General features: G+C 39.4%; 2 protein-coding genes and 1 long non-coding RNA gene across 4 annotated transcripts in view; 2 read left to right on the forward strand and 1 right to left on the reverse strand.

Annotated features, from left to right (window-relative positions):
* The first annotated feature begins 1,115 nt into the window (after nt 1–1,115).
* On the forward strand, nt 1,116–6,671 carry LOC116971147. The gene is made up of 3 exons (XR_004411423.1): nt 1,116–1,125; nt 2,259–2,265; nt 6,135–6,671. It is a non-coding gene; the product is annotated as an uncharacterized LOC116971147 (long non-coding RNA).
* Nucleotides 2,403–21,954, reverse strand: part of trmo (tRNA methyltransferase O) — a 77,413-nt gene continuing 57,861 nt past the window's right edge. Inside the window, exons 6-9 of one of the 2 annotated variants that reach the window (XR_004411422.1) lie at nt 21,286–21,906; nt 14,367–14,368; nt 14,265–14,273; nt 2,403–2,414 (exon numbers count right to left, since the gene is read on the reverse strand). Coding sequence is in view for 1 of the 2 variants with exons in the window: in XM_033018070.1 (XP_032873961.1) it covers nt 21,668–21,906 (239 nt within the window). In the remaining variant the exon portion in view is untranslated. Of the gene's footprint in view, nt 2,415–14,264; nt 14,274–14,366; nt 14,369–20,310; nt 21,907–21,954 lie in introns of those variants that run through there. The other variant, XM_033018070.1, reaches the window with a different exon arrangement.
* On the forward strand, nt 4,381–6,068 carry LOC116971146 (forkhead box protein E1-like). Its single transcript, XM_033018072.1, has one exon. The coding sequence runs from the start codon at nt 4,525–4,527 to the stop codon at nt 5,629–5,631; it is 1,107 nt and encodes a 368-aa protein (XP_032873963.1). The 5' UTR covers nt 4,381–4,524; the 3' UTR covers nt 5,632–6,068.

The following is a 21,954-nucleotide window of genomic DNA, read 5'->3' on the forward strand; positions in this document are numbered from 1 at the left end:
CTGCTCAAATACCTGATTTCTGATTTGATTGCATACAACGAAATGTTTCCAAATGCAAATACACCGTAACGTGCAACGACAGTCCATCGTCTTCTCAAGCACTCCCTCGGGTTCGAGGATAAGTTCCTTCCACCAGTGTTTTGGCACTTTGGTGATTATTGGATCGTAGCGGGAACTGCAGACTGTGCCACAGACGAACAGGTGGTGAATGGGGTGTACTCTGTGTGTTCTCAGTATCACTCTCTATACTTTGAGCGGTCTTGGGCCAGAACTTCACAAGTTCTGGGAAGATAGTGGGGTGGATGAGGCTTTGAGGCCACACGTACATTGAAGGAACAGTACCTCATATTTCGCTTGGGCACCTTACAATCATGAATATTGATTTTTCTAACTTCAAATAACCCTTGCATTCCCTCTCTCCCCGTTGCACCCCCATCCTAGTCGTTTTGCTAATTTCACGGTTTGTATCCCTTCGTTATCACCTCGTCCACCGCCAACAATGGACCATTGTGAGTTCCACCTTTCCTGCTTTGTTCTGTCCATTCCCCTACCTCTAGTTTCCCTCACCCCGACTCTCAATCTGAAGAAGGCTCTCGACCCGAAACGTCACCTATTCCATTTCGCCAGATATGTTGCCTGAATGGTTGAGTTACCCCATCACTTTGTGCCCATCTTCCGTGTAAACCAACATCGGCAGTTCCTCCTTACACGTTCCCATGGTTGGGTTAGTAAGTTCTTCCTCGTGCAGTGAACAGCAGAGCTCTGCGGATACACAGTAACATGCCAGGCCCTGGAGAATAGAGGGACCTGTGATTAAAATGACACAATTCCCTGAAGGTCATGGCATAGCTAGGCAGGTAGTCAAGGGCACATTTGCCTTCATCGGTCAGTGTATTTAGTACAAGAGTTGGGATATTATGTTACAGCTGTACAATTCGTTTTTTTGAGACCACGCTTGGAATATTGCGTTCAATTCCGGTTGGCCAACTATGGGAATGATGGAAAGGGTGCAAAAAAATTCGCGATTCTTATGGGACTGAAGGAGTTGAGCAGTAAGGAGAGAGTGGATATGTTGGGGCTTTTTCCCCTGCAGCTGAGGTGATTGAGGGGCGACCTTATAGAGGTGTGTAAAATCATGAGAGGCATGATAAGGTGAATGGTCACTTTTTCACGTTTGGGGAGTTTAAAACTATAGGGCATAGGTTTAAGATGATAGGGGACGTTTTAAAGGTGACCCGATGTGCATTTTTTTCACATGTAAGGCATTAAGTATGTGGAATGAGAAAGTGAAAGTGGAGAAAGGGGTAGAGATGGGTGTAATTGCAAGGTTCAAAGAGCATTGTACATGAAAATATCAGATTTTGAAGGTTGTGGTCCAAACGCAGGCAAATGGGTTTAGATCAGGTCAGCATTGAAGTGTTGGACTGAGGAGATGTCTTCGTGTTGTAGAACTCAATGAGGCTGACAGATACAAAAGAGTGTCTATTTTGGGAGTTTGGTGTTGGACATGGGAACAGTCAGCTGACTTTAGAGTAGTCTCAACGCTGTGGATCCTGGCCTGAGAGTGGACACGGACATTTACTCTTCCAGTGAATTCGGAGGAAAACAATCTATGGTGACATGTTTCCATTGCCTAAGTGTCTGCTGCAAGTAGTCCAAGTCTCGGAAGTAAATCGGAGGAAAGGGATCCGCTGAATTTAGTGCTTGGTGTATATGGCAATAAACTAATTTGATCATTTTTCATTGTCAACGCCCAGTGTCATTACTGAGAGATGGTTCCTGAGATATGGAAAGTGGTTTACTTTTTCCAGGCTCCGGTACTGAATCTTAATGTCAGATGATAGTGTTGTACAGTGGAGGCAGATCACACTTCATGGATGTGCTGTTTAAAAAGGAAATGTGAGTAGAATCGTTGCAATATAAGCAGGATGGGTTGGTTTAATGGCACAATTAATGTAAAACGCACATGATTGTATTCTATTTACTAATCTACTAAGTAGATTGTATTCAACTCCAGGTATGTATTTATATGAATAACGTCGATGTTTGAAATTAAAACGCGGAGGCAGATTGGTTGAGGACGCAACTTTCGCACGCTACTTTCAATATTCTATATGCTCATATCAGAGGCCAAGCTCGAAACTATTATAGACTCTCGGTTGAAGTACAGGACAGGATGCAATACATTCACCATCTACAGCAAAGGTTCCCAACCTGGGGCAAATTTACTCCCCTTGGGGTAAATGTCGCCTACCCAGCGAGTAAGTTTGTTGATTCTGGCTTTGTACATATTGTTTGGCTCTGTTATAACCTGTTCCTGATTAGTTGTTCACAAATAAGTGAAATAACATTGTTATGTGCTATTATTAAGTTGCCAGGGGACTACGGGACGAAAAAGGTTGGGAACCGCTGATCTACGGAGTAGCAGCAACAGTGAAATCGTTTCATTATTGCGAGCCATTAACTTTTCAAAGGTTCCAAAGACACAAATGGTTCGTCGCAATATTTCAACATTTAGCCTATACTGCTTTTTATCACGAACTGATACAGTAAATTGTAATTATTTTAATTTCCCTGTCCACAAACCCCATTGTTCCAATTGATCCTTTTTTTAAATATATATTTTAACTTTTGTAAAATATATTCAAAGTAGTCACAGCAGCCATAATTGGGAATTTTATTTTAAAAGATGCATTTAAGTAATTATCCATCCGGTCAATGGGAACTCAGAATGAGCAGTCCATTAGTACCACTTCCCTGCGTTGTCCCATTGACCATCTTTTTTTTAAATATATATAAATATTCAACGCATATCTGGCGAACTGTAATTGTTTTGGGAACGGTAAATATAAGTCTCACTCCAGAGAGTTGAGAGCAAAAATTTTAAACGGGGATACTTCATAGAAACATATGAAATAGGTGCAGGAGTAGGCCATTCGGCCCTTCGAGCCAGCAACGCCATTCAATATGATCAAGGCTGATCATCCAAAATCAGTACCCCGTTCCGGCTCCCCATCCCCTCCCCCACCCCCATATCCCTTGATTCCCTTAGCCCTAAGAACTAAATCTTACTCTCTCTTGAAAACATCCAGTTAATTGGCCTCCACTGCCTTCTTTGACAGAGAATTCCACAGATTCACAACTCTCTGGGTGAAAATTATTTTCCTCATCCCAGACCTAAATGGCCTGCCCCTTATCCTTAAACTGTGAACCCTGGTTCTGGACTCCTCCAAAATCGGGAACATTTCCCCTGCATCTACCCTGTCCAATCCCCTAAAAAAAGTAAATGTTTCTATAAGATCCCCTCTCATTCTTCTAAATTCCAGCGAATACAAGCCCAGTAGACCCATTATTTCATCATATGCCAGACCCACCATCCCGGGAATTAATCTGGTGAACATACGCTGCACTCTCTCAATAGCAAGAATGTCCTTTCTCAAATTAGGAGACCAAAATTGCACACAATACTCCAGGTGCGGTCTCACACGGGCCCTGTACAACTACAGTAGGACCTCCTTGCTCCTAAACTCAAATCCTCTCGCAATGAAGGCCAATATGCCATTAGCTTTCTTCACTGCCTGTTGTATCTGCATGCTTACTTTCAGTAACTGATGTACAAGCACACCCAGGTCTCGTTGCACTTCCCCTTCTCCTAATCTGACACCATTCAGATAATAATCTGCCTTCCTGACCAAAGTGGATAACCTCACATTTTGAAGACAGAACCAAAGTACTCGTTTAACTGTTCTGCCATTTCCTTGTTTCCCATTATAAATTCACCTATCTCTGACTACAAGGGATCTACATTCGTTTTCACTAATCTTCTTTTTAAATACCTAAATAAACTTTTACATTCAGTTTTTATATTCCCCGCAAGCTTTCTTTCATGGTCATCGGTGGAACACCTTAGCATTACTTTAAAGTGTTCTACCCAGTGCAAGGGCGTCAATGTTTATCCACAAGCATCATCATTAAAAAGCAAATTATCTTGGAATTTTCTCATGACTTCTACGTTTGAATACGGCAGTGACTACTCGTCCAAAATTAATTATTTAGCTGTAAGACGCTGTGAGATCGAGTCGAGCATTACCAAATGTAAGTTTTGCTTAAATCTTAAACCGTAACAAGACGCGGACAGTAACGTAAAGCCGTCTAGTCAACCGAATGTCAGTCATAAGATTTTAGGTGGGCAATTCTCGAGGGCATCTACTAGTTTTAAAATTTAAGGGGAAAATTGCAGAGCTCATCTTACGGAAATCCTATTTATAGTTAATGCTTAAATAGCTCAATTCGTAAACTGTACAATATCTTCCCTGACTTGGCATGTATGTGAATGTTCATATTTAAAATAGGGAGCGCTGCGCTGGAGTGGGAGTGACTGAAAGAAGCGCGCACGTCTCGACACAGACTCGGCGCTCCAGAGTCAGGAGCGAAGGTGTCCGATGCTCATTCCCTCCCTGTCCGGGGGAGATAGGAGACTTGTAACATACCCTGTGCCAATGCGATTGGCTTGATGTTGGGGGAATGACTGCCGAGAGCCAGCGGCCGCCTTCCGAAGCTTCGTGCTGTGCGTGGAGTAGGAGCCAGCCGGAGGTGAAGGTGGAGAGGGAGCAGCTGGAGACAAGCCATGCGGAGCTTCATCGCGTAAAGAGGCGCAAGCGGCCGCAGCAACGGGGCAAACCTCCCTACAGCTACATCGCCCTTATCGCCATGGCCATCGCCAATTCCCTGGACAGAAAGCTCACCTTGGGCGGGATCTACAGGTTCATCACAGAACGATTCCCCTTCTACAGGGACAACTCCAAGAAATGGCAGAACTCCATCAGGCATAATCTTACCCTAAATGACTGTTTCGTCAAAGTTCCCCGAGAGCCAGGGCGGCCGGGAAAGGGCAACTATTGGACGCTGGACCCAGCGGCTGATGACATGTTCGAGAGTGGCAGTTTCTTGCGAAGGCGTAAGAGATTCAAGAGGTCGGATATGTCCACATACCCGAGCTACATCCAAGAATCCAACGTCTTCAGTCCAGTACCAGCGAGCAGTCCGTACTCCAGGCCGGTCTATGCCAACGTGAGCATCAACTCCAACTGTGCTTCAACTCTCCCATCTTACTCCACTGCCCATTACACCACCCCAACCTGCAGCTTTAACAACAGCCAGCCACGGATGTACAATTTCAGCAGTCTGGCGGAGCACCACGGTCCGGGGACAGATTTGTCCCACAACACTACCAGCCGGTTTCCTTCAGAGCTGAGTGCTGGTTATACCAACCTTGGGCTGGGTTCTTACCACCATCAGGCCTGCAATGGAGCAGTGCTTCCCAGGAATGCTAACGCTGATCCCTGCCCCTACACCAGATCTAATTCACATCTGCAAATGGATCCATCAACGTATCGTCTCGCTAATAACCAAGCGTATGGCGCCTCTGGTCGCTTCCCCGTCCCTCACTCCCCCGTAAATAATGAGCCAATGGGCCCCTTCGGAATAATCTCTTCGGGACAGTTCACATCACTCCGACAATATAACGCGAGCGGGCAGATCAATTGCACCAACGCATGCATTAATCACCCTTCTTACTATACAAAAGTCGAAGGGTTTCTACACTCCACTGAAAACTACAACGCACTTTAAAAGGTTCATGGAGAACTCTGCAGATGTAAACTGTCCGGGCGTTAAAGTGAAACTAACTTAACATGGTTCAATCGTCCGATTTATGAATGTTTGCATTTTATACGGCTACTTCTAAGTGCAGGTTACAGTACAGTTTAAACATGTGTATTTGTTTATGAACTTGTCTGTACAATCTTATCCTTTAAGCTTTTTGTTTGAAAAATATAACGACATTGTCTCTTCATTAGAATCGAAGGCAATTTTGTTTAGTTATTGGTTTAGTTATTGAAACCGACCGAAGTGCATTGTTTTTGTTTAATCTGAAGAGGTAAAATGAGGGGGGGGGGGGATAAAACAGACGATACAACCGAATGTGCAACAACTACTGAGATTCAGGAAATTTAACGTTTTGGAGCCATTTCATCTACTACCTGCAATGATTTGAGGCTTGTGGGGAATATTTAGTATTTTGGCGTTAAACCTATTCGTTTTAACGCCAAAATTCTTGAGACTGACTGTTGTAGAGGTCACAGTTATCAGCGCGAATAATTATTTAACTTATACAAAGACAGTTTCCACATTATTTTGATTCAGTTTGTTGATTATGACTTGGTTTGAAAATTAGGCACTGCAATACAGTTTGATTTAAAGCATAATGTATGCGCAGTGTTTATTAGAAAGCTAATCGATTGGAGATTCGTTTATACAGGCTAATGTAATGGCAGCGGGTGCATATTCTGCTCAGTATAGAGATTGCAGAAGAGATACAGATTTGCACTTATATAGTGCTATAGTACAACCAGTTAATTACTCGAACGTATAATGTTGTAGTGTAGGAAACAGTATGCACAGCCAGATCCCAGAATATTTTTTAAAAAGATAATGACCAGATTAACTATTTTAGGGATGTTCATCGTGGGATGGATATTGGTTTGGACACTGGGCAAAACGTCGTGAGTTTTCTTTGACATGTTTTTCCATGAAAACATCTCCCCAGAAGCAGAGGCAGAAGCTCGGTCTAAAGCAACAACCCCTCAGTAGTATAACATTCAAAATGTTGTATGTTCCTTTACTCCAGAGATGCTCTCTGTCCCGCTGAGTTACTCCAGCATGGTATGTCTATCTTCAAAATAATATTCAACCATTGATTAGAATATCTGATGTTTGAAGTTAGATTGATGGTTGCACCATGTTAATATTAAATAAATATTAGATAAATAAAGCCTTAGATTGGGATTTTATGTATATGAATTCCATGGAATATATTGAAATGCGCCAATATTTTCAATTTCTGCTTGGGAAACTTTCATTGTCTACAATGCCAAGATACAAAGGCGTAATAGATTGGTTATGTACGACAGACTGAATACTATTGACCGCATATTGCTGCCAATAACATTATCCTTTCAAAAAAACAACATATTGTGCTACATCTTGTAAGAATTAGTATCAAGATTGATTTAATTGATTGAAGTGGAGAATATTGGATAAGATAGATAAAGGGACAGTCTATACTTAACTATTTATATATATATTTAAATTGCTAGTTAAATATGTGGAGAATCAAATCAACTCTGCCCAAAATCTTATTCCAACTGAATACTAACGTAAAAACTTTCAAGTATTTGTATTACCTGGACTATTTCAACAAGTGGCACGGCGGTAGTGTTGCTGTCTTTCAGTGTCAGAGACCCCGGTTCGATCCTGACGACGAGATAGAATTATGTACGGTGCTTGTACGTTCTCGCTGTGACCGCATGGGTTTTCTCCGGGTGCTCAGGTTTCCTCCCACATTCCAAAGACATGCAGGTTTGTAAGTTAATTGGCTTTTGTAAATTGTTCCTAGTGTCTAGGATAGAACTAGTCCACGGGTGACCGCTGGTCGGCGCGGACTCAGTCGGCTGTCTCACAATGATTTGCTGTCTGTTTGAATGATTTGCAAATGAAAATGGCTAACAAGGGGCTTCAAAGTAATGACGGGCTAAAATGTGGCTGTCTGTTGTCAAGTGAATATATCTGACACTTTATGTAAGAAGGAACTGCGGATGCTGGTTTATACCGTAGACACGACATGCTGAAGAAACTCAGCGAGTCAGGCATCGTTTTTGGAGAAAATAAATATGTGTCGTTTCGGGTCGTAACCGATCTTAGTATTCAGTCAGTCTGAAGAAGGGTTCACATCCGAAACGTCAACTATTCCTTTTCTCCAGAGACGCTGTCTGATACTTTGTCAGGAAAACTCAAATTCATAAGGTTTGACTGTTGCACAATACTTTGCCTATTTTTTATTTTAATTTAAGAAAATCCCAAACCAAAACTGTTTGTAACATCATTTTAATTCCCATTACTCAGGCAAATTTTATAAATAATCTATAATTATGTAACTATAAAGAAGTGTGCTACGGTAAGACAAGTAAAGTTAAAAGATGGATAAAATGGCTGTTGATAAACCGAAATGTACCTGGTTAACAAGATATAATCATGAGGGCCATTTTCCAATGTCTCCATAAGTTTCAATCACGTCGAATTATTTAATAGTGAAAACAGCCTTCTCTGATGTAAAAAAAAGATGAAACATCAATGCATTATAAAGCATCTTTTTTACATGAAAAAATATCATTATGATTTTGAGTTTGGTTTCAACTTTGGTCTCAATTTCTTATTTTCATGTCAAATTCAATTGTTCCAATAAAAAGCATCGTTCACATCCTTATATAAACCTAAATTATATAAAACTAGGATTTGAGTATAGGAGCAGGGAGGTTCTACTGCAGATGTACGGGGTCTTGGTGAGACCACATCTGGAGTATTGTGTACAGTTTTGGTCTCCTAATCTGAGGAAAGACATTCTTGCCATATCGGGAGTACAGAGAAGGTTCACCAGACTGATTCCTGGGATGTCAGGACTTTCATATGAAGAAAGACTGGATAGACTCGACTTGTACTCGCTAGAATTTAGAAGATTGAGGGGGGATCTTATAGAAACTTACAAAATTCTTAAGGGGTTGGACAGGCTAGATGCAGGAAGATTGTTCCCGATGTTGGGGAAGTCCAGAACAAGGGGTCACAGTTTAAGGATAAGGGAGAAATCTTTTAGGACCGAGATGAGAAAAACATTTTTCACACAGAGAATGGTGAATCTCTGGAATTCTCTGCCACAGAAGGTAGTTGAGGTCAGTTCATTGGCTATATTTAAGAGGGAGTTAGATGTGGCCCTTGTGGCTAAAGGGATCAGGGGGTGTGGAGAGAAGGCAGGTACAGGATACTGAGTTGGATGATCAGCCATGATCATATTGAATGGTGGTGCAGGCTCGAAGGGCCGAATGGCCTACTCCTGCACCTATTTTCTATGTTTCTATGTTTCTAAACATTATACCAACAATGCAGAATGAACTAAATGCACACCTACATGTACCTCAGTACAGATTCTTGACCCTTCCACTGTATTTAAATTGTTAAACTGCGCAACATACGGGACTAGATAGGCACAAACTGTTTTCTATTAAATATTGTAAAACCAAAGCTGTCATGTTGTTTCCCAGACACCAAGTTCATCCCTCACTCAAACCAACCTGCATGTTTATCTCTATTGTCCTCTTTGACCCTAAGATCAAGCTTCAAATCATCACCAAGATCAACCATCTTTATATTTAACATCTCCTGATTCTATACCCATCGCAGATAATCTGTTACTGAAGCTCTCATCCATAACTTTCATGCTTTTAGACTTGACTGTTCCAATACACTCTAAACCAACCTCCCTCATCCTATCCTTTACAAATTTGGGATCATCTAACTCTCTATTGCAGTGATGTCATTTTGCAACAGCTTCTGTTCACCATCATGCCTTGTGCTTGTTTTACTTTGGATCCTGCTTAAGCAATGTCTCAATGTTCCAATTTTTATCTTTGTTTTCAAATACTTTAAAAAATTTCACCCTTTGATATCTCTAATCTCCTCAGTCTTAAAACCCTCATCCATCTCCTTTAAATCTGGCTTATTGATCATTCCAGTATTTAATTGACCCACCATTGTCAGCCATGTCGACAGGAACGAAGACTAATGCTGTGAAATTCCTTCCCTCTCTTCCCACGTAAAAAGCTAGCTTTGGACCTAGCTTTTAATCCAATCCGTTAATATTTCTTTATTATCTTTATTTGGTGGACAACTCTCCAGTGAAGCATTGTAGTATGTTTTGCTTTATAAAAGATGTTATGTAAATTGATATTATGGTTGTTGCTATTTGAAGTGTAGCCATTTTTATTGTGAAAGGACACGGTTGTATTATAGGAAAAGCAGCTTTCAATTTGCATACATTTCAAACAGATAATTAATTTCAGTGGAGTCAAGTAAGATGAGAACAATTGTCAGCCTATGCTACTTTTAGCATTACTCTGGACTTTGGGAAGTGCTTTGTTAAGCAAATAGGTAGTCATAGAGTCAGTGTCATACAGGGTGGAAAGAGGCCCTTCGGCCAAACTTGCCCACACTTACCAACATGTCCCATCTACACTAGTTCCACCTCCCTGCATTTGGCTCATACCTCTCTAAACCTGTCCTATCCATGTACCTGTCGAAATGTTTCTTTTTTTTTTGTTTTGTTTTTTTTGTTTTGTTTATTTTATTAGGTTAATACAGTACAAAACAATACAGTGGAACCTAATTTTAGGTGTCAACTATGTCATACCGTAATCCATTCTATGTACAACCTCTAGTTTTATGCTTTGAAAAGGAAGTAAACAAGACAAGAAAAAGAAAACAATGGAAAGGGGAAAAAGAGTAAAAATAGATAGTAGAGAATAGAAAAACGTGAAGTGTGTATATAAAAAAAAGAAAAAGTGGGAAGTAGAAATAGGAGAGAAGGCCCCTTAAAAGAGAAATTTTCAAATCTTTATTCGGAGATGTAGATCTATCCACGGCATGAACTGAAATCAGAAATCTGTACGGTACCGCTACATCACATGATTCCAAAAAGTCGATGAAAGGAGACCAACTCCTTAAGAATTGGTCATATTTATCTATTAATCGGAGTCTCATTTCTTCAAGGCGTGCTATGTCCATCATATTCCTAATCCACATTTTAACAGTTGGTATAGCTGTATTTTTCCAAAATTTAAGTATCAATTTCTATCCAATTATTAACCCATAATTAAAAAAAACGTTTTGGTCTTTATTTAAATTGATATCTTCTACTATTATTCCAAATATAATCCATTCCGTTTTAGGTTCTATTCTTGACTTGAAAAGCTTTGTGAATATATCAAATATATCGCTCCAAAACTTATTCAACTTTGTACATCCTACAAATGAATGTGTTATATTAGCGTTTTGAAACAAACATTTATCGCATCTGGGAGAGACGTTTGGGTAAAATTTATTCAACCTCGTTTTTGAATAATATAGTCTATGTAATAATTTGAATTGAATTAAATTATGTCTTGCATTAATGGAACAATTATATGTGTTCATCAAATACTTTTCCCATTTATCCTTCGAGATCTTTATCATTAGCTCATGTTCCCAATCTTCTCTTAGTGCTTCTGTTGAGGGTAATTCTCTATTTAATATATTATTATAAAAGTATGATATTAGTTTTTGTTAATCAGCCTTAATATTAATTGCTTCTTCTAAAGGGTCTAAAAATATAGTTTGAAATCTATGTGTATATTTCTTCATAAAGTCACATATCTGTATATATTTAAAATATTGATTATCCTTCAGTTTAAATTTTTATTTTAAATGTTGAAATGATAACAGTTTGCCCAATTCATACATATCTCCTACTTTCCTAATCCCCAGTCTATCCCATTGTTGATATGTTTTGTCGATGAGAGATGGTTTAAATGCGGGGTTGTTCAATAGTGGGATTAGTACTGATAGATTATTTAATTTCAAGGATACTTTTATTTGTTTCCAAATTCTTATTGTATTGTGAATAATTGGATTCTTCTTATATATTATACTATTCAATTTTATTGGTGAGAGCAAGATCGTTCCTATATCGTACGGATAGCACTCCTCTTTCTCCATTCTTATCCACTCCAACTGCTGAGTGGAACTATCCAACCAGTACATTATGTTCTTAATATGCACTGCCCAGTAGTAATACACGAAGTTAGGTAATGATAAACCCCCAACTTCTTTCAGTTTACACAAATGCTTTCGTTGAGTTCTGTGTGCTCTGTAATCCCATATAAAATTAGTGATAGTAGAATCTAGTTTTTTGAAAAAGTATTTTGGAATATATATTGGGATCGCTTGAAACAAATATATTAATTGTGGTAAGAAAGTCATTTTTATAGCGTTAATTCTACCTATCAATGAGAGCGGGAGCGTTTTCCAAAATTTAATCATATCATTCAGTTTATTTAATAGTGGCATAAAATTGGCACTAAATAATGATTTGTGTCTTCTCGTAATTTGAATACCCAGATACTTGAATTTTTCTGTTGCAATTTTGAAGGGGAATTTTAATAAGTGTCTCAAATCCTGTGGTTTTAAAGACATAATTTCGCTTTTGTTCCAATTTATTCTATAACCTGAAAAAGAGCCGAATTCCTCAATTAGTGTTAATAATGTGGGTATACTCGTTTGTGTATTAGTAATATATAAAAGAATATCATCAGCGTATAATGAAATTTTATTCTTTGAGTCCTTAGTGTTATATCCGTGAATATTCAGGTGATTTCTAATCCTTTCGGCCAGCGGTTCTATCATAAGGGCAAATAGCAATGGTGATAAGGCACAACCCTGCCTATTACCCCTTGATAAGTAACATTTTGGAGATAGCATATTGTTAGTTAATATTCTTGCCGTAGGTTTATCTGTTTCTTAAACGTTGATAGTTTTATTTATGACCAAACAAATAGTGGTATTCATTTTTTTAAATAAAGGCTGATGGCAATGCAGGTGAAGCCAATATATACGTTTACCTTTCCAGTCTGCCCATCAGAAAGTAATAGTGAACCAATGTACCATTTTGGTCTGTGTAGGGTGAAGAGCTCCCACTATCGTTTGGTTAGAAAGTTCCAAGAATTTGACAAAGTAATGGTAAAATAGTGAAACAGTTAATATGCCACTGGTGAAACCTTTCATCACATCAAAAAAATGAGTCAAGAATAAATATTAGTCAAGCAGAAAGCAAAACACAAACTGCTGGAGAAAATCAGCAGGTGGAGCAGCTTTTGCAGAAGCAGAGGGATAGTTGACATTCCGGTTTTAGTCTCTGCAGAAAATTGGGGGAAGGCAGTGGGTGGAATAATACAAATTCCCTGTGTTTCTAGATAGGTGAAAAACTATGCCAAGTTTCTTTGTCTGTGTAATGTGTTGGTAATATTATATCATCTGGCACGATTACAATATATGCATCCTACCAGAGTATACAAGTAAACGTAAAAGAAAGGCTGCAAATGTGAAAGATAAGGTGGGTCATGATGTACCACTGCGGGAGGCCACAGACATAAAGGTCAGAGTGGGAGCAGTAAGGTGATGACACAATGACGCAGAGGCAGAGCTGATGCCTTACAGAGCTGGAGACCAGGGTTTGATCTCAACTACTGGTGCTGCCTTTACGGAGTTTGTACTTTCTCCCTGTGACCACGTGGGTTCTCTCAGGGTGCACTGGTTTATTCCCACATTCCAAAGGTGTGCAGGTTTGTAGATAAATTGGCTTCTGTAATTGTCTCTCCTGTACACGATAGAATGAGTGCATTGGTGGTCGCTGGTCAACGCAGACCTGGTGGGCTGAAGGGCCAGTTTATACGGTGTATCTCCACATAAATTGGCAGGCAACCGGAAGTTCAGGGGCACTGACCAAAAGTGCTCAGCAAAGTGTGATATGTGATTGGAAGGGAACTTGGAGCAGGTATTGTTTCCATGTATCCGCTGCCCTTGACCTACTTGGGAACAGCTTGGGAGCATGCAGTCTCCATAATGTGGTTTTGAAATTGTGCAAACCAGATCATGTTCCAATAAATTAAAATATTCCTTTGGGATTAAGGGACAGGGGGCATTTTGAAATTTATTCCATGAAATGTATCACATTTGATGTTTGTTAAAAATTGAGATTTTCAAAAATTCCTTAATCTAATCTTGACCATTTTGGCTGAGGCAAGATGTCATTTAGAGAAAGATCTTTATTGCCCATCTTTTTTAAAAGAAAGGAATATTCTGGGAATGGTTCATTCACACCTCATCTGCTCCATTAGCTCAATGAGATGAAGGGTTGAAATTTATTTCACCACCTTTCAATGCCTTAAAATAATATTATGGACCATTGTTGGCGGAAAGTTGCATACAGGGAGAGATCTTTAGAGACATCCAGGTGAGAGATTCACAGAATAGTGTTGTCAAGTGTTTCTGTCTAATACTGTGCTGGATTGCACAGTGTGCTGCTCTCTATTAATGTATCTCAAGTTCACACTGTTATCTGTATTGAGCATGCAGTTGCAATCTTTGCTCTTGGAGAAATATAGCAGATTATGAACAACACTCATCAAGTTGTAGGGAAGTGTGGCAACAAAATTAATAATGATCCATTAATGGTGATGTGAGAATGCAACTGGAAAGGGGATGGACATGGATAGGTTGTAAAAAACAGTCCAGTCAAAGCATGTTCTTTGTGTAAGGAAGCAACAGGGAACCTGCAGATTTACAATAAACTGCTCCTTGCAGGAGATTACCTGGGCAGTCATTGTAAGGACACGAGTTTAAAGCAATGAACTTTGGGAGCATCTTCAATGCAGGCATAAATTCACGCCTGCTCTTCTGGATAGAAGGAAAAGCAAATGGTGGCCTCTCTAATACACCAGTGAGCAGCAGACTATGAAAAGTGGTAAAGATCAGCTGCAGCAGCTTGGAATAGTCTGGAGGCCAGGAAGCTGAGCATGACCTTATCCTCCACAGATAAAGCAATTAAATTACATGGGGGGGGATGTATTAGAGGTGGCGGGAAGTCACAGATCTCTGTGAAGATGGCATGTAATTTGAGTGTTTGCCTTTTAAATAAAATAGGCTGTGAAATCTTGGTTGTTCTGAGTAAATGAGAATGTTATTTTTCAGAGCAGTGAGTTTGAAATTCACACTGAAGAACAATTGTTATGTTAAACTGCTGTTGATCTGGATAGTTATACACCAAAAAGTTACTAGGGAAAAAAATACCAATGACTCATGAAACAGATTTAGCAATTTATCTAATTTATCAAAGTATTTCACAGGATTAATATCATACAAAAGTTGACAATTCATATAAGAAAATTTTAGGATCGACAACGAAGGTCTTCAGCAAAAAGGTAAATTTTAAAAAGAATTAAAGTTAATGAGTCTGAAGAAGGGTCTTGACCCGAAATGTCACCTATTCCTTCGCTCCATAGATGCTGCCTCACCCGCTGAGTTTCTCCAGCATTTTTGTCTACCTTTGATTTTTCCAGCATCTGCAGTTATTTCTTAAACAAAGTAAAGGAATGAGTGAGAGAGCGAAATAAAGATGTTTAAAGATCGATTACCAGAACATAGGACATTGGCCCTTTCCTTGAAAGTGTCACCACAGGTATATAGGGTGGTCAAGAAGGCTTTTGGCACATTGCCATCATCACCCAGAGAACTGAGTATGGAAGTTGGGAAGTCATGTTACAGTTGTACAAGACATTGGTGAGTCCACATTTAGAGTATTGTGTTCGGTTTTGTTCACCCTGTTATAGGAAAGATGCAAGTTGGAAAGGGTGCAGAGAAGATTCACGATGTTGCCAGGACTTGAGGGCCTCAGTTATAGGGAGAGGTGGAGCAGACAAGAACTTTATACCTTGGAGTGTAGAGGATGAGGGGTGATCTTATAGAGGTATATAGGATCATGGGAGGAAGAGATAGGGTAAATGCATAAGTCTTTTACCCATAATAGGGGAATCAAGAACCAGAGGACATAGGTTTGAGTGATGGGAATGATTTAATAGGAGCAGTGTTTAAGAAGGAACTGCAGATGCTGGAAAATCGAAGGTAGACAAAAGTGCTGGAGAAACTCAGCGGGTGCAGCAGCATCTATGGAGCGAAAGAAATAGGCAACGTTTCGGGCCGAAACCCTGCTTCTGACTGATCAGAGGAGGAGTAACTTTTTTTACGCAAAGGGTGGTAGGTATATGGCAGAAAGCTGTCAGACAAGGTAAATGAGGCAGGTACTATTACGTTTAAAAAATATTTGGGCATGTACATGGATAGGATAGGTCTAGAGGGGTATGGGCCAAACACCGGCAGGTGGGACTAATATAGATGGGGCATGTTGGTCGGCATGAGTAAATTGGGCAAAGGGCAGTGTCCATGCTATATGACTATGACAACCTAAAGAATGAGTACTAATGGTGCAATATCTTTCAAAACTGTGGGATGCAAGTCGTTGGGATCTAACAGGCTCATAACATTGGCATTATTTCTTTATTAACTCACTGCTTTCATTTCCTCGTTTCACTGGATCTTTGTTTCACCATTATTTCTGGGCAGCTTTCTGTGTTTTCCTCAGTGAAGACAGACTCAATATTTGTTTAATTCTTCAATAATTTCCTTGTTTCTCATTATATAATTTCCCACTAAGGAACCACTGTCCCTGCCGCTCCAACGCCAGCCTTCTCCTTTTCACATGCTTCAGGAGGCTCTTATGTTTTTCACTTATACTTTATTGTTCTTTTCCTTGATCAAATTGTTGACGATCCTAAAGGATCCAAAGCTGAAATGTCCTCTGTCCATTCCCTCCACAGATACTGCCTGACGCTCAAGTTCCTCCAGCAGTTTAATTTTTAAATGTCTTTTGTTGGATTCTAAAATTCCTCAGTTTATATGGTTGCTAGAAAAGGCAGCAATTCATGTAATATAATACTATTTTGAATTTTTCTTATAAATCATAGTTGAAACATTTTCCCTATTGTGCTTCCTGCAATATGTAATACACTACTTAGTCTTAGTCCATCATTTCCTCCCTTTTCTATGTGGCCATATTTTGGCATCAAAAACAACACCAAACTATGACTTCTGACATATTTCTTAGCCATTTGATCCTTAGCAAAGAAACCATGTGATTAAGTGGATAACTTTGACATGTTAATAGCAGCCACATGCCGTAAATGACCCGCCCATACAGTATATTAACAACTCAGGGCATCACAGAGCAGCTCACAGCAATTAGTTTTTTTAAAATTAAAGTTTTGAAACACAGGAGAGTAGCTAATTTACACACAGCAAACATGCACCAAATTAACAATGAAATAATGACTAGGCCACTAAATATTGATCTGAGACATAACCAAGGAACAGGTTGGTAAACTATTGATGAATGGTATATTGCCAGTGGAATCCTCTTCCTGCTGAGATTAAGAGTGCTTATTTGTCATATGTACTGGGAATGGAACAACAAAAATCTTACTTGCTGCAGCTCGATGTCCATTAGTGTAATAATGAATGAATGAATAAGTTTATTGGCCAAGTATTCACATACAAGGAATTTGCCTTGGTGCTCCACCAGCAAGTGACAACGTGACATATAGTGACAGTTAAGAATGATACATAAAACATTAAACATTAATAATAAAACATTATTGATTAAACATGTGAATTAAAAAAATACCAGAGCAAAAGGAGGCCACGGATTTTTGGTAATGGAGTAGAGCTACTACTCGTGGAAAAAAAAGCTGTTTTTATGTCTGGCTGTGGCAGCTTTGACAGTCTGCAGTCGCCTTCTAGAGGGAAGTGATACAAAGAGTTTGTGGCCAGGGTGAGAGATGATCTTACCCGCTCCCTTCCTGGCCCTCGCAGTGTACTGTTCGTCAATGGAGGGAAGGTTGCAGCCAATAACCTTCTCAGCTGATCGGATGATTCACTGCAGCCTCCGGGTATCGTGCTTGGTGGCTGAGCAAAACCAGACCATGATGGAGAAGGTGAGGACAGACTCTATAATGGCTGTATAGAATTGGACCATCCTTGCCTGTGTTAGATTGTTCTGCCGCAGGAAGCACATCCTCTGTTGTGCCTTTTTGACTGTGGAGTCAATGGTAGCCCCCCACTTAAGGCTGCTAATAACAACAAATAAATATACAGCAATACAATAAATTATCAGTAATACTAGGTAACCAGATCATAATATAACACAGCCAGAGCATGCTCCAGATTCAGCAAACAAATGCTCTAGCATAGTGTTAAAAAAATTCTGCTGGTGGCACTTTCCAATAGGAGTTCAACATCAAAGTGCACTCAGGAAATGGTTGGCAAGGATTGACCAACAAGTTTGGACTTCTGTATTCCAACTGCAATACTCATGTTTATTTGGAGAATTGCTGCCACTTCCTACTGCATTCCGACCACATTATAAAATAAATAGACCAGATGTACTTCCAGATTATTAACAACCATTACATCCACCACCAATTAAAAATCAATTAAACATTTTTATTTAATTGGCATTTAAGTGCAAATTGACCATCCACAATTGTTTTAATGGGCAAACACCATCCTAAATTGAGTAATTGAGTAACGACTGTAATCCCAGAGGTGAGAGGCACAAGGTACCGTGCCCTCCGTAATGTTTGGGACAAAGACCCATCATTTATTTATTTGTCTCTGTACTCCACAATTTTAGATTGTAATAGAAAAAAAAAATCATATGTGGTTAAAGTGCACATTGTCAGGTTTTAATAAAGGCTATTTTTATACATTTTGGTTTCACCTGTAGAAATTACAGCAGTGTTTATACGTAGTCCCCCCCATTTCAGGGCACCATAATATTTGGGACACAGCAATGTCATGTGAAAGAAAATAGTCATGTTTAGTATTTTGTTGCATATCCTTTGCATGCAATAACTGCTTGAAGTCTGCGATTCATGGACATCACCAGTTGCTAGGTGTCTTCTCTGGTGATGCTCTGCCAGGCCTGTATTGCAGCCATCTTTCGCTACGTTAGTTTTGGGGGCTAGTCCCCTTCAGTTTTCTCTTCAGCATATAAAAGGCATGCTCAGTTGGGTTCAGATCGGGTGATTGACTTGGCCACTCAAGAATTTACCATTTTTTAGCTTTGAAAAACTCCTTTGTTGCTTTAGCAGTATGCTTGGGATCATTGTCTTGGGATCATTATACTATGTATAAACACAGCTATAATTTTAACACGGTGAAACCAAAATGTATTAAAATGTCCTTTAATAAAATCTGACAAGGTGCACTTTAACCACATGTGATTTTTTCTATTATAAATCTCAAATTGTGGAGTACAGAGGCAAATAAATAAATGATGGGTCTTTGTCCCAAACATTAGCAGTAACAGGATCGGTCCGAGTCAGCATGGATTTACGATGGGAACATCATGCTAGACTAATCTGCTGGAATGTTTTGAGGATGTGATTAGGGAAATGGACAAGGAAGAGCCAGTGGATGTAGCATACCTGGACTTTCAGAAAGCCTTTGCTAATGTCCCACAGAGCAGATTAGTGAACAAAATTAGAGCACATGGGATTGGGGGTAGGGTACTGACATGGATAGAAAATTGATTGGCAGACAGGAAACAAACAGTAGGGATTAACGGGTCCCTTTCAGAATGGCAGGCAGTGAATAGTGGGGTACCGCAAGGCTCAGTGCTGGGACCGCAGCTATTTACAATATACATTAATGATTTAGATGAAGCGATTAAAAGTAACATTGACAAATTTGCAAATGACACAAAGCTGGGTGGCAGTGTGAACTGTGAGGAGGATGCTATGAGAATGCAGGGTGACGGACAGGTTGGGTGAGTGGGCATATGCATGGCAGATGCAGTTTAATGTGGATAAATGTGAGGTTATCCACTTTGGTGGCAAGAACAGGAAGGCAGGTTATTATCTGAATGGTGCCAAGTTCGGAAAAGGGGAAGTACAACAAGATCTGGGTGTCCTTGTTCATCAGTCACTGAAAGTAAGCATGCAGGTACAGCAGGCAGTGAAGAAAGTTAATGGCATGTTGACCTTCATAACAAGAGGAGTATAGGAGCAAAGAGGTCCTTCTACAGTTGTACAGGGCCCTAGTGAGACCACACCTGGAGTATTGTGTGCAGTTTTGGTTTCCAAATTTGAGGAAGGACATTCTTGCTATTGAGCGAGTGCAGCGTAGGTTCACACGGTTAATTCCCAGGATGGCGAGACTGTCATATGTTGATAGAATTGAGTGACTGGACTTGTACACACTGGAATTTAGAAGGATGAGAAGGGATCTTAATGAAACATATAAGATTATTAAGGGATTGAAAACGCTAGAGGCAGGAAACATGTTCCCGACGTTGAGGGAGTCCAGAACCAGGGGCCACAGTTTAAGAATAAGTGGTAGGCCGTTTTCGAAACGGAGATAAGGAAAAACTTTGTCACCCAGTGAGTTGTGAATCTGTGGAATTCTCTGCCTCAGAAGGCAGTGGAGGCCAATTCTCTGGATGCTTTCAAGAGAGTTAGATATAGCTCTTAAAGATTGCAGAGTCAAGGGATATGGGGAGAATGCAGGAACGGGGACTGATTGTGGATGATCAGCCATGATCACAGTGAATGGTTGTGCTGGCTCGTAGGTCCAAATGGCCTACTCCTGCACCTATAGTCTATTATGGAGGGCACTGTATACGCAAGCTTAACTATTTTTTTTCCTGCATCCATCTCCACTCATGGCAAAAATAGAAAAAGTTTTTTTTTTTTTAAAACAAGCTTTTTCAGACCAAACTATTTCTTCAGGCTTTGTTTTATTCACTGAAAGAAAAAGAATGAACATACAGACATCACAGACATTAGATATATGGCACATGCTTTACCTGCAAAACATAATGATCCTTGAGCTAATTTGTGGTGAAAGTCAACCAAAATTTGATACTTTCAAAATGTGAAAAATGGGACACTTATTAATTTCGAAGCTCCTTTACAAAATGTCGGCACATAACCACCACGTGCCCGTAGTTCATGCCAGGGTCATTATAATCACGTTTTGAATATTTTTTTTAAATCACGAGTGCAAAAACCCCGTTATAGCGCTATAAATAGTGTTGACATGAGGGATTACAGAATGAGGCATCGCTAAAATAGGTGCGCAAATTAGATTTATTTCATGATTTTAAGATCTATTCATTATTAAGTATTTCAATGGAAAGCTTAAACACAAAATATAAGCAATAAAAAAAGAAACAATAAATATAAAAACGCTTCACACGTGACACATTTCACACGTGACCAAAGGGGCACCACGACTCGCGTTCTGCTGCAAAAACGTGGGACATCAGAAAACCATCTAATCGGGTGATAAATAATAAAATTCATAAGCATAATCAGAATTTGGCTTGTTTAGAGTTATTTAATTGCAAAATTAATGTAATCTTTCTAGTACAAATTAGATAATTTGGTGAAATCCTGCTTGAAAAATATCACAAGAAAAGGCAAGAAAACACAGGGACATATCTGATACTTTTCTTTGTAAAAACAGATTTATTTATTTTTGCTTCATCACATTATTTTGGCTATACACCATGATCTATACTACTTAAAATACAGGATATGAAACAATGGGAATATTGCAGAAAAAAAACAACGGGAAAATAACCTAGAAGTTTGGAGACCTTCAGTTTCACTACCGAATGCCGTATTTATGGAAACATATATATACACGTTATATCCCTGGGGAGATTGACAGCTGAAATAACCGAACCACTTGAAATTAAAATTACTGGTGGAAACCAGCAATTTTGCCAGAAATGTGGCCCTGACCCAAAGATGAAAACAATCACAGCAGTTGATGAGAGTTGTCAAAATAAATTATTATATTCAACTGAAGACTTTAGGGATAGGTTACAAACTGTTTCCAGTCTGAAGTCAATTATAGGTTGAGATCTTCACGTTAATTTATAACATATTTTAAGCACCGTCACTTTGGATGGTAATCTCACGATTAAAATCTTCAGTGTAATAATAATGGAAATGCAGGTTGTAAAATTAGAGTCATTGCTGGATCAATATCGTGGCTGATCACAGGAAGATCATTAACATAGATCTATTATTTTACAGAAAGTGCAATGTTCTCAAGCTAGAAGAATTTAAGTGCAGACAATTCCAACATCAGGCTCCTCTTTCACAGGCTTTATCCTCAAGATTTCAGTAAAGTCATCTCCAAACCAAGTAGTGACGTGGGCAGTATCCAAAGTGAAGTAAAAGAGCATGTCCTGGCACTGTTTCCTTCGATATATAGATCTTGGATCAGCTGATAATACAGCCACCATGGCAGACTTTATTTCCTCTACAGAGTGGAAATATTTCAATGTCACTTTGTCTGGATCTGTAAAAGGTAAGAAAGTGAAAGATTTAAGACTCGAGGTCAGGCATT

The sequence above is a fragment of the Amblyraja radiata genome, chromosome 3 (genome assembly GCF_010909765.2).
Source record: "Amblyraja radiata isolate CabotCenter1 chromosome 3, sAmbRad1.1.pri, whole genome shotgun sequence".
Lineage (NCBI taxonomy): Eukaryota > Metazoa > Chordata > Chondrichthyes > Rajiformes > Rajidae > Amblyraja > Amblyraja radiata.

Bases quoted from the DNA above. Each gene is read 5' to 3' on its own strand.
- LOC116971146 (XM_033018072.1), top strand. From the start codon at position 4,525: ATGACTGCCGAGAGCCAGCGGCCGCCTTCCGAAGCTTCGTGCTGTGCG.